At 41.2% G+C, this 20,414-nt stretch overlaps 1 protein-coding gene across 3 annotated transcripts in view; it reads right to left on the bottom strand.

Moving 5' to 3' along the window:
* Nucleotides 1–5,829: 5,829 nt before the first annotated feature.
* The window catches only part of IL12RB2 (interleukin 12 receptor subunit beta 2), a 45,923-nt gene continuing 31,338 nt past the window's right edge, over nt 5,830–20,414 (bottom strand). For 2 of the 3 annotated variants that reach the window (XR_016350253.1, XR_016350254.1), the window contains 7 exons: nt 20,030–20,131; nt 19,787–19,942; nt 14,332–14,469; nt 12,280–12,367; nt 9,751–9,844; nt 6,554–9,435; nt 5,830–6,255 (listed from right to left, as the gene is read on the bottom strand). Coding sequence is in view for 1 of the 3 variants with exons in the window: in XM_075936190.2 (XP_075792305.2) it covers nt 8,902–9,435; nt 9,751–9,844; nt 12,280–12,367; nt 14,332–14,469; nt 19,787–19,942; nt 20,030–20,131 (1,112 nt within the window). In the remaining 2 variants the exon portion in view is untranslated. Of the gene's footprint in view, nt 6,256–6,466; nt 9,436–9,750; nt 9,845–12,279; nt 12,368–14,331; nt 14,470–19,786; nt 19,943–20,029; nt 20,132–20,414 lie in introns of those variants that run through there. The other variant, XM_075936190.2, reaches the window with a different exon arrangement.

The following is a 20,414-nucleotide window of genomic DNA, read 5'->3' as shown; positions in this document are numbered from 1 at the left end:
AGTGTGGGTGGCTTTATTCTTGCCAATGTTAGCAGTTTCACTTTTCATAAATGCTGGATTTTTGCCGGTTTTAATGGTGGGGAGTATGCTGTTGACATGGAATTGGTCACAGTATATTGCAGTTGAATTTAATTCAGAGAGTTCACATTTCCTTGTAACTTACTCTTTATACAGAACACTGAATAAAAATAAAGACTTCACTGTTCTCTCTCTAATCACAAGGAGAGATTCTCCCAGTTTTTAAAGTCAAATTCAAAATGAAAACAGAAATGAGAAGGTAAAATTGGCACCACCTTCTACAAAATGGAGCACTGAAACTTACATTGCTGCATAGAAAATTAACTTTAGCCGTAGATGGTTCAGGCAAGTGAAGAGAAGAGACTCAATTGTCCATTGCTGGTGGTAGTAGTAAAAACATGATTTTTTTTAAATTTAAATAAAAAATTCTCCTTGAAGGTTCTTCCACGTAGTATCATCACATGTTGCCATCGTTTTGTTTTCTGTGTGTGTGTATTAAAATGGGCTCCTGCTCCTTTACTTGGTTTCATAGGTGATGATACAAATATGCCCCAGAGTTCAAACAACTTTATACTATACTCTACCAACTATGCATCAGTAGCAGCACAAAGGTGAGAATGGTACTCTTTCTCATTACAAGTATTTGAAAATTCATGAGCAAGCAAATTCTTTGGGAACAAAATGACTAGTTTATTGCTACTTTCATTTTCAGTTGCTTTATCTCCATCCTTAGCAATGTTTTGGCCATGCTAACTACAACAGTAAAATTAATAATGAAAGTGCTCCTAGAGATCCTAAAAAACACTTGCCAATCGACTCCCAGGATCAAATGGTTTGGAAGTGGGGTGGGGAGAGGAACTGTTCCTCCCACTGATATTTGTGGGGATTAGAGAGTATATTCTGATCAATACTAATTGGTTTTGTGCATAACTACCTTGAATGTGAGTGGGAGTATATACCCCAATACAAATGGTGGGCCAGTAGTAACTAAGTGGATACAGTGAAATAGTTGGGAAAAATTGTATACTGTGGATAATTTATACATGTTTCATGACTGAAGTGTTTCGATAACAAGGGTAAGTAGCAACACTGTCTTGATACTAATAGCCCTTGCAACAACTGTGAAGTGTAGAAATAATCCAATTCTACCATGCAGAAACTGGCTAAGGGACTTAGCCAAGGTGACATGAGTTTGGGATAGAACTCATCTCCTACCTCCCAACACTTGACTTTAAGTTAGTCTTAACAGATTTAAACTCTGTGAAGCCCTTGTCACAGAAAATTAATGTCAAGTTGCATAATTCCTTTGCTAAGGCTTGTGATTGCAAATGAGCCTGAGTGCATTGAGATTTTTGTATTGGAGTGATGATGGAACTATGACACAGTTTTGTGAAGATTTCCCCAGCAATAAAGCAAATCACTTTTATTTTCACATTAAAAAGCAGACTGGAATAATTTTTTAAAACTGGCCTGCCCCCATTTTTTATTGTAGAACAACATACAAATGCATAGGAAAGGCTTGTTTGTATTTAGTTTAACAACTCCACACTATTCCAATGTGCCTTTTTGTAGTAGTTATTTTACTGAAAAGGCTCTGGAGCGTCTAACTTTTATAATCCATTTTCCTGTTCTCAGACTTCCTTCTAGCTCTGAAATTGCTTCTTCAAATGACATACAATCCTACCTGTTAAAGGGCAGAAGACTTCAGATATCCTGAATATCCACTTACACACAAATTAGGTGTAGAAGGGAGACGAGGACAAGATTACTTATTTTTGCTTCAATGGCAATTGACTGATGCTCAAAATAGGCTTTAGAGTTGCTAGATAAGCTTTGTAATATATTGGATTCAGTTGTCATTCGTAGATCAGGTATTAAAATCTTAGCTCAAGTGTCTATGGGTAGAAAAGATTACAAGTAACTTAAAGAGGCTTTCAATATTGGGGGGTGGGAAACTAAATCACGCATTCTAATTTTAGAAATTCAGTGACTTATTTCTCTATTGCAGAATAGAGAAAATAGCTACTACTTGTAATGCTTGAGAAGAGATTGGTTATTTGTGAGTAGGCTTACATATTTTAGAGATGGAAAATACCTCATGGAATCATTCAGGCCACCCACTGGAAAGGTAGGTGATAGGATAAAACAAACTGATGTAAAAAATTAAATCGAATGTATCTAAACATCTGGGCGTCATGCTTGAAATACCTAAAATTTAAAAAATCTCGCTTAAAAAGTCACACGATACAGTACATAATCAGCATTGTCCCAGTACAGTTTAGCTATTAATGAACAAGCATTTGGGTACATCACTCGTGGGAAGTTTTGGAAAAGCAGGTATGTTAATGAGTAGACATAGCCCCTCAATTTGTTAGGATTTGGGGTAGGCTGTTGAAAAATAGTCAAAGTATTTGGGCTACTTCCCTGTCTGCATCCCTCATTGATGGTCCTCATTTTTCTTGGTACTGTTGTCCCATGCATTCTGCTAGCCAGAGGGCCAAGGAGGAACAACTGTTGAGGTAGTCAGCTTGGTCACATTATACCTTCCCTACACAAGGGAATTACTGATTTAATTAAATAGGGTTAACTCCCTTGCAGACACACATTTATTTCAGAGTTCAGACCTAGAACCCTGTAGGAACCATTTTAGAGGTGATCACAATTTGGCTTTTTAAAATTCTAAGACCAAAAAGAACCATTTAAAATGTTTTAGAATAAATATATATATAAAATCTGGATAGAACATCATTTTATTGTTTTGATGCTTAACTACAGGAGAATGTGATTGTATTTTATAGAAAATCCACAGGAATGTCATGATAGTCGTAGACAAAGGGTTTTCTCCCAGATCTATAAGAGTTACTTGAGTTTAAGTCCTCTGCTTCTGAGTACAAGACCCTATGTTGCTCTGTGAAAAAAGCTATGGCCAAATGCAGCAGTCTTGTGCAATAATGGTACTTTTCTCCTACATGGAGAGTGTGTTCTCATTGTTTTGAGAGTATAGATATTAGGGTTGCCAGATGATTTGAACAAAAATACCAGACACACTTGACATTACATCGCAATCTACATTACATCTTATTTAGAAAATACCGGACATTTATATTTCCTCATTTATATTTTCTCAATTTGTTTCCTGAACAGAGAGCTCAAATACTGAACTGTCTGGTTCAAAACCGGACACCTGGCAACCCTAATAGATATGTGTTTATATTCATTGAGGATCATTACATCAAGAAGTTAGAAAATAGCATTTCAACAGAGGCAGTTTGGGATATTATTGAAATGGTGCATTGCTACTAGCTAATAGTTGAATACATTTACTGGAGTTTTATCTGCCTTGAAAGAAACTGTCATATATGGTAAGTAAAGAAGGAAGGAACCCAATCCAGGTAAGTTCAAAATCTGATTTTTTCACATCGGTTTGAAATGCTTACATTTTAAAAACCAAATGCCTCGTGTTAAATGTGTGATTGCAGCCTAGCCCCTCAGATCGATCGTATAGTAGCTAATAAATCAATCTTTTCCATTGGGTACTATGTGAACAAAACAATTTAGTTGTCAAATTCCAAGACGTTAAGTCAATAAAATCATAGAATGTATAGAAAATATTTAAATACTTGAAAACTGTATCTAGACTATTTTAATAAAAAGTCAAAAGATTTTGCTCTTGCAGATTCTTGTTGCCTGCTGCTTCATTCCTGGCAACTATTCTTGTCTGTTTTCCTGCCGATGTTTCTCCCAAAAAGGCAGGCTCATTTTTGCTTAGTGATCTGTATAACCTACTGCAAAAATGTACTAGGGTGTTCTCTCTGGCTATTACAGATGTGTACATGAATATAATGGGCAAGAGCACCACTGTAGTTGCATTCTGCTTGACTGGGGCAGAAGAAAAAATCAGCTAAATGTTCTCAAATCCACATGCATAATTAGTGACCTGTGTCTCTGCCACATATCAGAGTATGGTCTAAAGCTGGAGTTTGAATGTGGCATTTTAATGTCCCTTAAAAAAATTAAATGTAGCCTCAATTTTAGTTTTTTTTTTTTTTTCTTCCTCTTGGGCTCAAAATGGTGACTGAGTCTCAGTCTGGTCTCTGCTAGTGTCAGGCACTCTTCTGGCCCTTTGGCCAAGGAAGCTATTCAGGGAAAAAGTTAAATTTCAGGTGGCAGCAGCCAAGTTGAGATGCCAGTCATTTTGTGCATGGCGCAGCAGGACAGGGATTCTTCTGCAAATATGTCACCAGGCTCTTGACACCTGAGTATTTTGCTCATGGTGACGTGCTGCTGCCATTGAACCTGAGCAACACCCATATAGTGAGTTCTTGTCCAGTTGATGTGACTAGTCTGCCTATATTCTAAATAAAGGGCTCCTCCTGCACTGGGAGCTTTAATAGTCTCATTTTTCAAAATGAGGGGCTCTGCAGAAGACAACGCCCAGCCCAGTCCTGTCTACATCAGTTAGGGTGGAATAGGTTCTGAAGCTAAAATAGGGAAAGAACAAGTTAAAACTTAGATGTCTTCAAGTTGCCAGGGCCTGATGAAATGCATCCTAGTATACTCAAGGAGCTGATTGAGGCAGTATCTGAGCCGTTATAGTCATGGAACACGGGAGAGAGTCCAAAAGACGGGAAAGGGCAAATACTGTGTCCATTTACAAAAGGAAAATAAGGACGCCCCAGGGAATTGCAGTTCAGTCAGCTTATCTTCTGTACCAAGAAAAGATCATGGAAGAAATAATCCATTTGCAAATATCTAGAAAAGGTGTTAAGTAACAGTCTGCATAAATTTGTAAAGAACAAATGTCAAAGCAACCTGATAGCTGTCTTTGACAGGGTATCAAGCCTTGTGGATGGGACAGGGAGTGTTAAGTGGTAGATGTGGTATGTCTAGACTTTAGTAAGGCTTTTGATACAGTCTTGCATGACCTTAATAAACTAGGGAAATACAACTTAGATGGAGCTTCTATAAGATGGGTGCATAACTGGTTTGATAACCATTCCCACGGAGTAGTTATCAATGGTTAAGTCATGCTAGAAGGGCATAATAAGTAAGGTTCCCCAGAGATAAGTTGTCAAGTTCTGTTCAATATTTTCATCAATGATTTGATAACGACAGAGTATATTAATAAAGTTTGGACGATACCAAACTGGGAAGGGTTGGAAGTGCTTTGAAGAACACAATTCTACTCAAAATGATCTGGACAAACTGGAGAAATAGTCTGAGGTATATAGGATGAATTTAAATAAAAAATACCAAGTACTCCAATTAGGAAGGAACAAATCAGTTCTCCCCACACAAAATGGTGAAATGGCTGCCTAGGACGGAGTACTGTGGAAAGGGATCTGAGTCACAGTGGACCACAAGCTTAATATGAGTCAGTGAGACAACTGCAAAAATAAAGCAAACCTCATTTTGAGATGTATTAATCGGAGTGTCCTAAGCAAGACATAAGTAATTCTGTTGTGCTCTGCTCTGATTAAGCATCTACAGGAGTATTATGTACAATTCTGGGCTCACTGATAGACGTAACCTCCATGAATCTATTTAGTGCTTTTTGCAACCCTGTTAAAGTCCTAGCCTTCACAACATCCTCTGGCAAGAAGTTCCACAGGTTGACAGTGAGCTGTGTGAAGAAAAACTTCCTTTTGTTTGTTTTAAACCTGCTGCCTATTAATTTCATTTGGTGACCCCTAGTTCTTATACTGTGGGAAAAATAAATAACTTTTCCTTATTCACTTTTTTCCACACCAATCCTGATTTTATAGACCTCTATGATATCTCTTCTCCCCTCCCCCCCCCCCCCCCGTCTCCTCTTCTAAAATGAAAAGTCCAAGTCTTTTTAATCTTTTAATATTAAATATGGGACTCGTTCCAAACCCCTAATAATTTTTCATTCAATCTTACCCCCCAATCATTGCCCTTTTCTGAATCTTTTCCAATACCAATATATCTTTTTTGAGATGAGGGGACTACATCTGTACGCAATTGTCACATTATTGGATTTTAAAGTGAGCAGTCACTGTTGCACCCACGGGTGGTGTTTGCCCCAAATTCTACAAAGGGGTCCATGTGAGGTGTCAAATGAAAGCTTTATGCTCCGGTGATTCTATGTATGATACTCATGTACTTGTATGAGAGGTTATGAATGTGGGCTCTGTTCTTGTATTGTAAATGTTCTCTGGGAGGGAGCAATGGGCCTGGACTGCCTTTTGTGAGGAAGGATTGTTCAGTGAATAGCTGTGCTAATTAGCACTGTTCCATGGACAATGGGGGGAGTTATAATTGGAGATCAAAGCCAATCAGCACTCAAGTAGCAAGAAGCTATAAAATAGGAAGATGAGATCGTGAATGATCCTGATGAGATGATAGAGCTCCCCCTATCTTCCCCTGCCCTGTCCTCCCTCCTCTCCCTCCCCCCCCCCCCCCAAATCCAACAACTTGCTCTGTCACGTTCTGGGATGCAATCCAGGTCAGTGAGGCATTGGCTCCTCCTACCCTGTAGTGTGGGTGCCTCATGATGCCTTGCTACTGTCACTCCCAACCTTGGAGGTCAATGAATATCTGAGCATGATTGCAGCTGGTCCAGCAGTTCTGACTTCAGCAACCTGCCAATAACATTCCAGTCATTCTCTGGCTTCCACCAGCCTTAGTTACTACCCCCCCCCCCCACACACACACACACAAACAAACACACCATCCTGCCAGTCCTGGATTTTCCGCAAAACATGTTCTACAATGACCAGCCCTCTCCTGTGCTATTCAGATACTGCAGTCTGTTGCGCTCTGTAAAGAGTCAGTACTCAAAAGTTAAACTGGAAGCCACCAGGTAGTTCAGTTTACATGCAGCACCAGATTGGTTTAGATTAAAAATAAAACAAGCTTATTCACAAAAGATATGATTTTAAATGAATTCAAGTATGTAATAAAGTTAGACACAGAAGCAAAAAAATGAAACCCTGTGTCTAAAACTTAATCTAGCAAATTGTGGTTGAAGGCTGTGTGTTAAGGTAGCCTTTTTCACCTCCAGGATTGAATGAAGTTTTATTGGTTAAGCTCTCTCTGAGAGGACCAAAAGTACTGGTGCCTTTGTTGTCTTAGGTGGAACATATAGCTTGGGCATATCTGCCCCATTCTCCTACAGTCTGATGAACCTTTTGAAGTGGATTCTTCCAAGAAAAGTTTATCCAATCGGTGAAGGTGAGATGGAGTCTGGTGGCAAAAGAGGCTCTCTGCTTTCTTTCCCTACTTGTTTTTGATAAAATCCAAATTATTTCCTGCCCCTTCCTTCCCCTTCTATCTTGAGGACCCTATTTACATCTGATACATAAACCATGGTAAACTCACTCTTCTTTACTTAAGACAGGCTTGTTTAACAACTTTTGCCTAGGGCCTAGGCGGAGCTGGCCGGTTTTGAACATGTGCTAATATTAGTCAGAGGGAATTCACAACTTTACATATAATATAGCTACATATTTCACCATATTTGACCAGTGAGTTATTAATTTTCAAGTGACACCTCATATGTTATTATTTTGTACACAGATTACTCCAGTGATATGTAGAGTAGGAATATAGGGACCCTTGGTCATGCTTTCCCTCCTCTAAAATAGTCTGAGCCCTCAAGGGCAGAAGAGGTACCGGCTATTGGATCTGCCCTTTGAAGTTATTTGCTTTCAAAGGGTTCTATTTAGCCACTCCCCATGTTTTGCAAGAGAACAAGGCAGTGATTCTTAGATTTATTTGATCACTTCCCCCCCCCTCCAATTGCTTTTTCTGTAGACATTCTCCCACACCCATATACTGATTTTAAAAAAATGCAATTCTCATTCAATATTAAAAACAGTAAGGCACTGATTCAAACCATTCCATTTAAGAATAGAGTAATCATCCCATGACACCCATACTTCAGGGCTGTGTCTAGACTAGCCAGTTTTTCTGGAAAATCAGCCGCTTTTCCAGAAAAACTTGCCAGCTGTCTACACTGGCCGCTTGAATTTCCGCAAAAGCACCAACTTCCTACTGTAAGAAATCAGTGCTTCTTGCAGAAATACTATTCTGCTCCCGTTGAGGCAAAAGTCCCTTTTGCGCAAAGCTTTTGCACAAAAGGGCCAGTGTAGACAGCTGAGATTTGTTTTCCGCAAAAAAGCCCCGATCGCAAAAATGGTGATCGGGGCTTTTTTGCGGAAAAGTGCATCTAGATTGGCACGGATGCTTTTCCGCAAAAATTGCTTTTGTGGAAAAGCGTCCGTGCCAATCTAGACGCTCTGTTCCGAAAATGCTTTTAACGGAAAACTTTTCCATTAAAAGCATATCCGGAAAATCATGCCAATCTAGACACAGCCCTATTCTAAGGCAGTGCTGCCACCAGCAGCAGCGCAGAAAAGTATCATACTGAACAGCTGACAGAGTGTAAGATAGATGCCCTGTCTCCCTCAAATCTCAAGAGTTATTCATTTCTGTGGTAAAATGTGCACAGTAATGTTTTTTACTAAAGCTACTCGTGTCCCCTCCTGCCTGCCAAATACATTCAGTGCCAACACCACCCCTAGTCTGAGAATCTCTGGTCTAGATTAAAATAAAGCTCTTGGCAGTTAATATACAAGTATGCTCCACTGTAAGAACTCTAACTTCTTATTAGTAGGAACATAGCCCCTACTTCAAGAGTAAGTTCTCATAAGATCCACACAAGAAAGAGATGCAAACATACTGTCTCACAAAGACAGACACAAAACACAATTCTAACTCTTCTAATGGTGTTTGGAATTACACTTAAATTGAGAGCTGGTAACATCAAACAAATAATAATGTTGTGGTTTGTGTATGTGACTAAAGTGCACAGAACCTGGCTCAAAAACAAAAGCGCAGATCTTCAAGCTTGACAGTTTACTCTGTGAAACAACTGCCGTCAATTTTAACTGCATCCAAGGTAAGTTTTCCTCCATAAGAAAACACTGGCATCAGAAGAGAAGTTGTTGGGAAAATGGAGAAGGATTTACATTCAAATTCATTGCCTTCTTCATTCGTGTCCATAATGGGAGACAGTATGTTTGAAGGCAAATAGTTCACAGTCATGTCCGTCAGTGGATTGGCAAGGTACTCAGAAATTTGTTCTGTTTCCTCCACTATTACTTTTTTGTACAAGTAAGGCAAGTGACACTTATAATTGTCTCCATCCTCTGGTGTGCTGGCAACTAAAGGTTTGTACTCAGAGTTCTGTTCACCAGACTCGGGTTTCTCAAAGCTGTTTCCTATTGTTGGCCAGTGGTGATCTTCACTGCTTTTAATATTGAAGATGGATATGTCCTTGAAAGCTGCTGGTTCACTTTTTATGAAGACTTCTTCTACTTCTATAGTTTCAGGCTCTTCAAAACTGCTCAAGTAGCTTACGAACTGATTGGAATGCAAGTTCAGCTCATCCTAATAGATGAGGGAAAATATTCATTATTCAAGTAGTATCTTCTACCATGTCAAATACAAATGACTTTCACGCCACATCCTTTTTAATACTGCTACTCTTAAAAGCAAGTTTCTAGACCGTCCTTATATCCGGAAGATATACGATGATCTTAATAGGCCATAAGATTCACTAAGTAGTTTGCTATCATCCCACTGACCATAAATTCAACTTTTTTTTTTTTTTTTGGTTCTGACAGTTTAGACATGTATGGCCAAAATCATTTTTAAGGTGAAGATGACAAGCTTAGTATAAAATAATTTTAAAAGGTGACTTACCGCTACGGAGGAGTACTTTTTAGCCCATGTAGAGTTAGCTGGATCTGGAATGGCTTTTCTGTACCACTTGGGTACAAGGACAGCAAGGAGGAAGCTTAATTTACAAACAAATTAGCATTAAAATCAGAATTGCTAATAAAATGGCTTCAAACTATAGTGCGTACCTCCTCATAATTAAATCTGGCATTAAACTGGGATGCCCAACAATGCAGATTAAACTAAATACAAGTTCAGCCTCTGTGGTCCAGTTTAGAGGAGTCCCAGCAGCCCTGAGCCCCAGTGGCCCCACAGCCCTAGCATACAAAGGGAGCCAGATCAGCTGGCAGCAGAGCTGGGTGGGAATCCCAGTGCGGTCTGTTGATGGACCCTGGGAGAGCCTGGAGGTGACCTCTCCTGGTATGGAAAAATCCCTCCGACCAGTCTCGAGGGTACCAGATCAGGAATGTCCCACCTGTAGAATTTAGCGGAGTGTAGACTGCTTTAGTTGGGACCAGTAGAAATTCTAGCCTGGCAGTATTTGGTAGCTTGCAAATTACTTCATTGGACCCTGTACTAAAGCAATTTAGTTTAATATCTGGATAAAACTGCTGTGACGTTGACTGGTAGTTTCTCATAATGCTTCCTTTTGCTAACATCTATGGCTGCACCTTCAGGTGAGGGCACCTGACAGCCTACCTTCAGATGGTTTGCAGACTCGGGCTTGAGATTACATATAATATAATTAATTAATATATATATTGCTGCTCCTGGATTCTCCGGTTGGCAACAGTGATAGGAAGTCTTATTTAGCTCGCCAAGATGTGCACTTTCCCCTCTCTGACATGGACCACAAGTATTCACATCTATCTGCTTCAAAAGAGGACTACGGCAGAATGCTCTTCCTTGAGTTAGCCTGGAAGAAGCTAGTCTGAAATACAGCTGCTTGACTTGTCAGGAAGAAAGACAAGCAGGAGCACTCCTCCACCTATGTTCTACCCCAACTGCCAGTGACTTTCTAAACCCATCTATGATTACATTTAACCCAACGGAAGATACCTCTGCCTAGGCTTTCCATTAGCTGGACTCTCAATCTAAACCATGCCCAGTGTACATGAATACTGAATGACATACACTTCTACAAGCCAATACACAGTCTCTTTCTAGCCCTGCTCCCCTTCTGGTTTTAAAAAAAAAGGTCCTCAAGCATGTTTTTCTTAGCCCCAGTGACTGGAGCACCTGACACAGCTTAATTTTCACCTTATTACAATAGCTTGCAGAGGTTCCGATCAGGGAGTGAGGGCCCCCGGTGCCAGGCTCTGCAGGTGGGTGTGCGTGTGCGCCCATACAAAGAAAAGACTATTTTTGCCCCCAAAAGTTTAGAATCTAAACTTCTGGCTAGTTCTTCCAAGGATGGCAACTCAACTCTACATTCTGGGCTGCTGTTTTTATAGCCTATCCAAATTCTTCATAGCTGCAAATGCTACTCTCGCTCCAGTGGCCAAGAGGGCAATGACTGTTTGAGACACTGATTCTACATCATAATTTACCATTACTGTGGCCAAAGCACAGCAAGTAGCTCCTACCTGTATTGTCTCACCTCTGTGATGCTGCTCCATTAGCTCTGTGGGAACTGCCATACTGCGTCAGACCAGAGGTCTGTCTAGCCTAGTGTCCTGAGTCTGACAGCAGCCACACCAGATGTTTCAACAGAGAATCATGCAGTAAGCAATAATGGAATAGTCTGTCCTTAGGAAGTTTCTTCCTAACTCTGATACTAACAGGTCAGCTAATGCTCCGAAGCATGAGGATTACATCCCTTCCACAGCTCTTTTCTTAAAAAATCTTTACTAAGGTAATGCTGAATATTTTTGTTAACCATGTAGACTGAAACTTGCTAAGCTGGAGGCTCAGATAATGACTCTTCTGATGGAGCTCCCAAATGTATCTGCTGTTAGCATTTTGTGATGGTCTCTGAGTCAACAGCCTAGTACATAATCTACTTTTACCCTTTTAAATATGTCAAAGTCCCCTCATGTTATTAAATCTGGAAAGTAGCTAATATACCTTGTGGTATCAAAACTGTGTTCTGTAATAGCTGATAATTAGAAAGCACTTCTGCTCTATGTACTATATTTTGTTCTGGTTTTTAGAAATCCATTTCCGTTGAATGTGTTCCTTATGAAGATAAATCCTTGCTCTTAAGAGTTTTCAGTCTAAAGGGCCTGATTTTGTTTTCAGAGAAGTTAGCAGGAGTCATTTCAATGAAAGACAGAGTAGGCACTAAGAGTTAAACTTAAAAATATTTTATATAAATATACAGGGAGTGTGTGCTTATTTTTGATTAGTGTACTTCTGAACTTGCATCTATAATGTTCAAAACCTCACGCTGTGCTCTATTTTTATTTAATATCATTTATATACTTTGGCATCTTATACATTTAGGTAAAATTTCAAAGACATTTATAACAAGTTACAAAAATATATTATACATGCTAAAGAAAAATCTACTTTATTTTTGGAGTTCAGATATGATAAAAATAATTCACTTACTCTTTTTGAGCAGATTGCACCAAGCAAATGAAGACTGAAATACCGAAGAAGATGCAAGCAGCTAAAACAATAATCCATTCAGAAGAACCTGTAAATCCAGCAAAACATGTTGAGAAATAGCAATAATCAGGTTTTAAATATGCTAAGACAACTGTGTACTGGTTGAGCTATGACAGTTCTGGGGTATACTTTCTTACCCGTAAACTAAAAAGAACTGAGTACATTTAAGAACTGGAATTTGGCATTGCTGAAATTCTAAGAAAAAAAGAGTACTTTATAACATGGGACTTTCACCATTTGGCAACTCTACCCATGACTGACTGACTCTAATATGTCAGCCCCTTAACCTTTCTTTTGGGCCACTGCGCTTAAGATCAACATATGCAGCAAATAAACCTACAGTCAGAAAGATGACAGTGGCAGTGAGCCCTAATCAAGACAGAAAAGCTTTTAGACAGTAGGTCTGTCTCTACATTGGCATGATTTTGCGCAAAAGCATGCTGCCTGTCTACACCGGTGGGGAGTTCTTGCGCAAGAACACTGACGTTCTAATGTATGAAATCAGTGCTTCTTGCGCAAGAACTATGATGTTCCCGCTCAGGAAAAAGCCCTCTTGCGCAACTGTTCTTGTGCAAGAGGCCAGTGTAGACAGGAAACATGAATTTCTTGCGCAAGAAAGCCCGATGGCTAAAATAGCCCTCGGAGCTTTCTTGTGCAAGAGAGCGTCTACACTGGAACGGATGCTTTTGCGCAAAAGCACATCTCTTGCGCAAAAGCACATGCCAGTGTAGACGCTCTCTTGCGCAAATATTTTAACGCAAACACTCTTGCGTTAAAAGCATTTGTGTAAAATCTTGCCAGTGTAGACGTAGCCGAGATGTACTATGTTGTATCTGTGAAATAATCAAAATTAGAGCTGGTCAGGAATTTTTCAAAGTTTTTTTGACAGACAATTCAATTTCTGCAAAATCAAAACTCACTGTGGGAACATTTTGATTTTGTTAGTTTCAAATTTTTTGTCAATGAAACAAAATATTTTGGTTTAGATCGACCCAAATCTGGAGACTTCAGTTTGTTAACCTGAATCAAAATAGTTTATTTGGGGTCAATTCACCATGCATTTGTGTCTGCCTCAGATGCCATAGTGCCTCATGGGAACTCTACTTGGGGAGCTAAATACCCCCATTCTCTACAGGCCAGGCTCCCTACCTGGATTTCTCCCATGATGCATCATGGCCTCTCCGCTGAACTGCTGTAGTGCATGATGGAAGTCACATGACCACTATGCTTTCTAGGAGAGTGAGTGGACAAGGCTAAAGGAAATGTTTTGATATTTTCTAACCAAACATTTTCCGAACTTTCTGTTTTGTAAAATTTTATTCTTTGACTTTGCCCCAATTTGGAATGAAAAGAAATTTCAAACTATGGGGATTCCCCAGGGGTTGTAAATTCTGATTCTCTACTAGCTCTAGTAAAAAAATTTAGAAAAGGGTCTGACCTTGTAACTGATATTACAGGCATAATTGTGTGGAATTCTCCCATTGTGTGTGTAACTTTAGAATATAGGAAACATCAGAAATAGCTGAGAATTACCAAATGCAGGAATAATACTATCTTACTTGGGAGTCACTGGGAATTTTGCCATTTGTTTCAATGGGAACGTGATCAGGCCCCATTTTATACCTAGCTTAAATATGTAAGTAGTAATTTGAGACCCAAGGGACTGTTCACATTGAAGTCTGTGCCAAACTCCTATTGCCTTCAGTGAGGTCAAACACTGCTTGCCTTACTCATGTGAACAGTCCCGTTTGCCTCAAATTACTGCTTGCATATACTACTTGTTTATACAGATGGCTTGGGGGAAGGTGGGCAATTGGAAGGAAAAAAAATGCACAATTTTATAATCGGCAGAAAATGTTCAATTATTTTCTCCTTAAGTATTAAAGAGTAGGCACACTCCAAATCTGTGCAAGGGGCTAGGGTAGGCGATATGCTAAGGTATCTTTCTGCTGGCTCCTCACACAAAGGTCTTAAGATGAAGTTATACGTTACTTTCTAGGTAAACCAGTTCCTCATTCCCCTTAGGGCTTTCTCCAGCCATGGTTGAAGCTGTCATCCATAAAACATAGTTCACGTCATGCTGTAGATCTGTGATTAAAAATGAATTTCTGGAAGTCTCTATGGGGATGTCTGAAAGGAAACAAAGAAGATGAAATCAACAACTAATCCAGTGTTTTTATTTTCTTGTTTAATTCTGAAGAATTGAACCCTCAATACAACATCTCTCTTCCTTCCCTTCCTTATTCTTCAATTCTTGTTTTCACCACTTTCGGCTGTTCATGTTTTTTTTTTTATTTTACTTCATGCCCTGTGCTCTGAATAGTCTTTTCCTTTACCAAATGCCCTACCTTCTCCCCTTTAAATATCCATGCATCTTCTCTCATGAAGCTTTTCCAACCTGGGTCTGAGCCTTTTCTTGTTACTCTATTTGTCAGAATTAGATCATACCCTGCTCAGGGTAGGGACTGAGATTGCCATGTTTGCTTAAAGAGCTTTGCAAATAACCATGTCCTCTACATAAAGAATTTAACAGCACCACCTTCTGCCCTACTTTAACTGGTGTGATTTCTAAATTGTAAAGGAACCCTACGCATAGATAAGTAGTGTTCCTATTTTAGCAGCTACTTTTACTTTCTAGGGGTTGCTCCTTGCAATGAGCTGAGCTGCAAGAAGGTGGACCCAAATCCCCATACTGAGCCCTACTTCAAGTCAGTGTAGCTCTATGTGACCTCAGGGTCTGTAGCATTTGTAACAAGATGAGGGGGACAGATTTACCCCAATGTTTAAGGCTACGATTCAGTCACGGATTCTGTGACTTTCCAGGTTCTCCACAACTTCCTCCGGGGCTGGGCTGGAGCAGCTGTCTGTCCTGGGGCTGCCAGAACAGCTGACTGAAAGCTCACCCAAAGCAGCTTTACAGCTGATGAGCAGTCATTCCCAGGGCCACAAACAACTGACCAGGGGCTCAGCCCAGGGCCACCAGCTCCCTGGCCTGCTGCAGCAACAGCTGGGGTTGGGTCAGTCTCCTGGGGACTGCAGCAGCAGCGGCCAACGCTTGCAGCATGAACAGGGGCAAGGCTAGAGCAGCTGCAAGCCGCAGCAGCACTCTGTTTTTTTGCTCCTCCCCTGCAGAGTATTTTTAGTAAAAGTCAGGGACAGATTGTGGGTGTCCATGAATTTTTGTTTATTGCCTGTGACCTGTCCCTTTTACTAAAAATAACGGTGACAAAATCTTACCAGTGACTCATACATAACTGGTGGTTCTGAATATGAAAAGTCCCTGCCAGTAGCTCCACATGGCTCAGATCACAAGCTGGTTTGTTCCTAGGATTAGGAGGTAGCTCATCATGACTTGTTAAGCAGATTCCCTAGTACTATCATCTCAGCTTTTATTATTTTATTAAATCTCATTAAAATCCCTTTTGGCAGCAAAACAATTCCTCCAATTGTGAATGTAAATCAGTGCAGATGTTGGCATATTTTCTTCTATATACAATGGCTATCTTGTACTGCCCTGTTACAGTAATACATGAACACCTCACAGTCTTTTACTGTATTTATCCTTGCAACACCCAGTGAGAGAGGAATATTAGTTAAAAAAAAAAGAAAACCTGATAGCAGGCCTGCCAATGAGTTGCAGGGGCTGGGGTAGGGAGAAATGAGCTTACCTCAGGGCCCAGTGAGTTAAAAGGGTCCAGGACTCTGAGCTGCTAGTGTGGTAGTGGTTGGTACCACAGGCCCTTTACATCTCTGACTGAACCAGGGGCAGCGAAGATGGGGAGGAAGCTCTTCCCCTTTTAGAGGACTGGCACTACCTGCCACCATCTCCCCACACCTCCCTCCCCACAAACACATAAAGCTTGCCCATGGCCTGGCAAAATTTGTCGGGAGCCCTGACAGACAGGGAGTTGAGGCAGAGAGACTAAATAACTGCCTCAAAGTCACACCAGGATTCTGCATCAGAGCAGGCAACTGCACCTACACATCTCAAGTCCTGACCTAGTGCCCCGAGCACTGTCCTTCTCACCTGTGTTAGCAATTTGTGTTGAAATAACCTGTGTTTACATAAGGAAGAACAATGACTTTATAAAGCACCGAGTACAACATTAAACACTGAACTTGCGCTTATTGTAAGTGAATACGAGTGTGTTTTCCTTCTTTCCAGTATTTTTTAATAAAAGGCCTGAATGCAATTTGTGGGGGTAGTAGTTAGGGATGTTAAATATTGGTTAATTGAATAGTCAAGTAACCTCATGAACTCTTATAGCGATGAGGAATCCTGTGGCACCTTATAGATTAACAGATTTATTAGAGCATAAGCTTTCGTGGGCAAAGACCCACTTCATCACCTGCATCTGATGAAGTGGGTCTTTGCCCATGAAAGCTTGTGCTCCAATAAATCCGTTAATCTATAAGGTCTATAAAGTGCCACAGAACTCCTTGTCGCTTTTGCAGATTCAGACTAACACATCGACCCCTCTGATACATGAACTCGTATAGGTTACTCGACTATTTTACAGTATCCAGGGGTGGGGCCAGCAGCCAGTGCACCTTACTCCCAAGGGAGCAATGTCAGAGGCAGCAGTGTGGAGTGCCAGGCAGGAGCTGGTCTGTGAAAGAAGCGAGCTTAAAAACCAGCTCCCCTCACGGACCGGCTGCCTCTGTCACCCTGTGCTGTTGGCTCTGGGGGTTGGTCTGAGCTCCTGGACGCAGCATGAGCCAGAACTGAGCTGGGCTGTCCGCCTAGCTCCCAATGCACTTTAAATGCAGAGCCACAGCAGGGGTAGGGCCCAGACCCAGTGTGAGCCAGGACTGAGCCGGGCTGCCTACCCAGCTCATAATAAACTTTAAATGCAGAGCCACAGCAGAGGTAGGTCCTGGACCTGGCATGAGCCAAGACGGAGCTGGACTGCCTGCCTGCTGAAAAATTTACTGGTGGGGAAAGAGGGGGAGAAATGTGAGTAGTCTATAGCATTAACCTATAAGCTTTTGCACTATTACATCCCTAGTGGGAACTGGCTTTTGTTTGCTTTTTAAGTGTGGAAGGGATTTGTGCTTCTCCTCCCGCCCCCCAGAGAAGCAATAAACCTTCCCTCTCTGTTGACAGGCTTCTTGGGTGATTCAGAAATCTGGACTGTGGAGGATCCAGTGGGCCGTGCCCTTACCAAAAACATTTTCTCCAACTTTAGAAAAGAACCCCCACCCAAACAATTTTAAGTAACTGCTTTCTCCAGGCTCCAATCCAAACACATTTTAACTTTACTACTGTGTGCAGTCCCACTGGTTGTTATTGTGCGTGGTTCCACAAAACTTAAACATATGTATAAGAAACACCAAGGTCTTAGCTTCCTCTGATGCCATAAACCTCCTTCTTCTCTGGATATCCAGAATGCCTGGATAGATCAGACCTGACTCTCAATTAAAGAAAGAATAAGAAACATGCCTTGTAGGCCAGCTTCATACATACTTAATGAGCAGAAAACCCACTCCAGCCTGAGATTTGCCTCCTTCACACATTGATTAATTGACCTAATTCCACAGGTGCTGTGAATTTCAAACCTACCCATAGGTACTAGCAATAAGATTCTTGAGAGTGGGGGAGGGAGTGGGATTTAGAGTTTCTTTTGCTTGGTTACAGCATAAAAAGTGAGTCTATATATGAGAGGCTTGGATGAAGTAGTGTGTAGATCAGTAGGATAACAAAGTTTGCAGCAAAATAAAAAAAAATAATGAAAACAAAGCAATGTAAAGATAAGGATGCTTAACTGGGGAGCAGCCATGTGAGCAACATGAAGATATAAAAATCTAAAGGACCTCAGGTGAAGTGAAGCAAGTAGGAGAAAGGAGAACAGCTGTGCATGTGTAGTTGCAACAGAGGTAAGGCCTCCCCTCTATTAATTTTGAGAATGTAGAAGGGACAGAGAAAATTCATCCCTGTTGGAGTTGCAGTAAGACATATTGTCTTGTGGTACAATGACTATCAGAGGTTGCCTGAAGACTGAATATTTGTATCCTTTGGATGTCATTGGTTAGCGAGGAAGGACACCCTAGCCCCAACAGGTGTCTGTAGGGTGACATTTTGAAAGGCATGTTTGTGTGTCTTAAGAACTCTGTTATTGCAGTGCCTGGATACAATTGAAGAAAAGTGTATATGTGGGTCTGTTTCTGCTGGGAGGAAGTAGTGGACATATGAGTTAGTGTTCATGGGATCAGTGCTTTTTTTATACATATAAAAAAAGTGCTGGTACTCAGGAGAAAAGTTGTTGAGCTCTGACTGGAGGTGCTGGTACTGCATCTGGAGGCGCCGTTACAAAAAAAGCACTGCATGGGCTAATAAATGACTTGCACAATAAAAAAGTGGTGTGTGTACGTACTTCATTGGTGTGTGTTTACCCTGTATTACTGCTGAGTAAATCAAACTGACTAAAAGGGCCAGTATCATTTACTGTTTAAGTAGATAATTCAAGGGCAACAGTGGGCACAGGTATCTAACTGCATTAGTTTGTTCTATTTTTTTCTTGCTAGTATAAGCAATGCATTTTTAAAGGGTGACTCTCTAGTCCCTTCTCTTCCAGATACTTTTAGCAGAGAGGGGCGCAAGCCAAAACCTTGAATCTGTTTGCTCTTCAGAGCTGGCAGGTTTTGTATAATTTTGGCTGGTCCAAGTCCCATCTCTTCCCCCTCTCCCCCGCAACACCTGCTGTGTGAGGGGGCTGAGGACTCTGGAGTGGGGTTGAGGGGTTTTGAGTGTAGGAAGGGCTCAGGGCTGGGGAAGAGGTTTGGGGTATGGGTGGGACTAGGGCCCTCATCTGCTTCCCCTTTTTCTCCCCCTACCCTTTACTCTCCTCCATCCACTCCCAGCATCATACACACTCACCCAAACCTCAGGCAGGAAGGATTCTGCAACAGCAGTAGCAGCCCACAAGGGAGAATACAGACGCTCCCCGAGTTACGACCACCTCCGCTTACGACCATCCGCACTTACGACCAAAGCGGTCGTAAATGCAGATCTGAGTTACGAACGGCGATCCACGCTGACAAACAGCGCGGTCGCCATGGAACTCTATGGGATCCGAGTTACGAACAGTTCGTAACTCGGGGAGCAGCTGTACTTGAGGTAAAGCTGTTTGCTGCATGAGTCTCTGAGGTCTGGCAGCTGGTGGGAATGCTCAGGGGCCAGCAAGTGGAATCAGTGGAGAGACCTGCCCTGACATTGGTGGAGCCTGGCTGCCAGGGTCCTGAGATTGGTGGACCCCAGCACCATGGGCTCATACAATTTGCTGCCTTTGTGGCCCTTTGCTTTAGAGCCAAGCCTTGTGACTCTAGGCTCCGTGTAACTTTCGGAATGAGACTTTTTTTTTTTTAACCCGGAACAAGCAGGTTCATATTTTCTGTATCCTATACAAGGACAGGGTTTATCTTTTGCTCCTTTTTACCAGATACCTACCATAAACTTTAAGGCCTGTCTCAGAGGTTTTCTTCTGCAAATATATCTTGTAGCTAATGATACAACCCATTTGCTGGTCACCTGGGATTTCTTCCCATGATACCCAAACACCATTTCCATTTACTGCTGTAGAAATCTGGGGGCCAGCTGAGGGTGCTGCAAAACACAAGATTTTATCTTTTAAGGACAAAAGTTTAGGCTAGTTTTAAATGAAATGTTTCAAGCTAACTAGCCAGAGCTTGCCTTTCTGTTTCGAGTATCCTCTGGCTGCAGCCGCTCGTCCAGTTCTCTTGCTGTAAAGTGCAAATACGTGGATGTCATAGCACGCATCCTGCTTTATGCTCTCTGAAATGAGAGATGTTGGATATGTAGTCAATGGAAATATTACTAACCTTGCTACCCAACCATTTAAGTTGAAACAGGTTCAATTTTATTACAAACTTCACAATGAGCACAGATCTCTTTCTGTTCGCTCAAGCAGCCCCTTTGTATTACCTGGCTGCGTCTACACTGGCATGATTTTGCGCAAATACTTTTAACGGAAAAGTTTTTCCGTTAAAAGTATTTGCAAAAGAGAGCATCTACATGGGCATGTGCTTTTGAGCAAAAGATGTGCTTTTGCGCAAAA

The sequence above is a fragment of the Pelodiscus sinensis genome, chromosome 9 (assembly GCF_052426305.1).
Source record: "Pelodiscus sinensis isolate ZL-2025 chromosome 9, ASM5242630v1, whole genome shotgun sequence".
In the NCBI taxonomy this organism is placed as follows: domain Eukaryota; kingdom Metazoa; phylum Chordata; order Testudines; family Trionychidae; genus Pelodiscus; species Pelodiscus sinensis.
The sequence above is the reverse complement of the archived record's forward strand: the minus strand, read 5'-3'. Positions and strand labels throughout refer to the sequence as shown.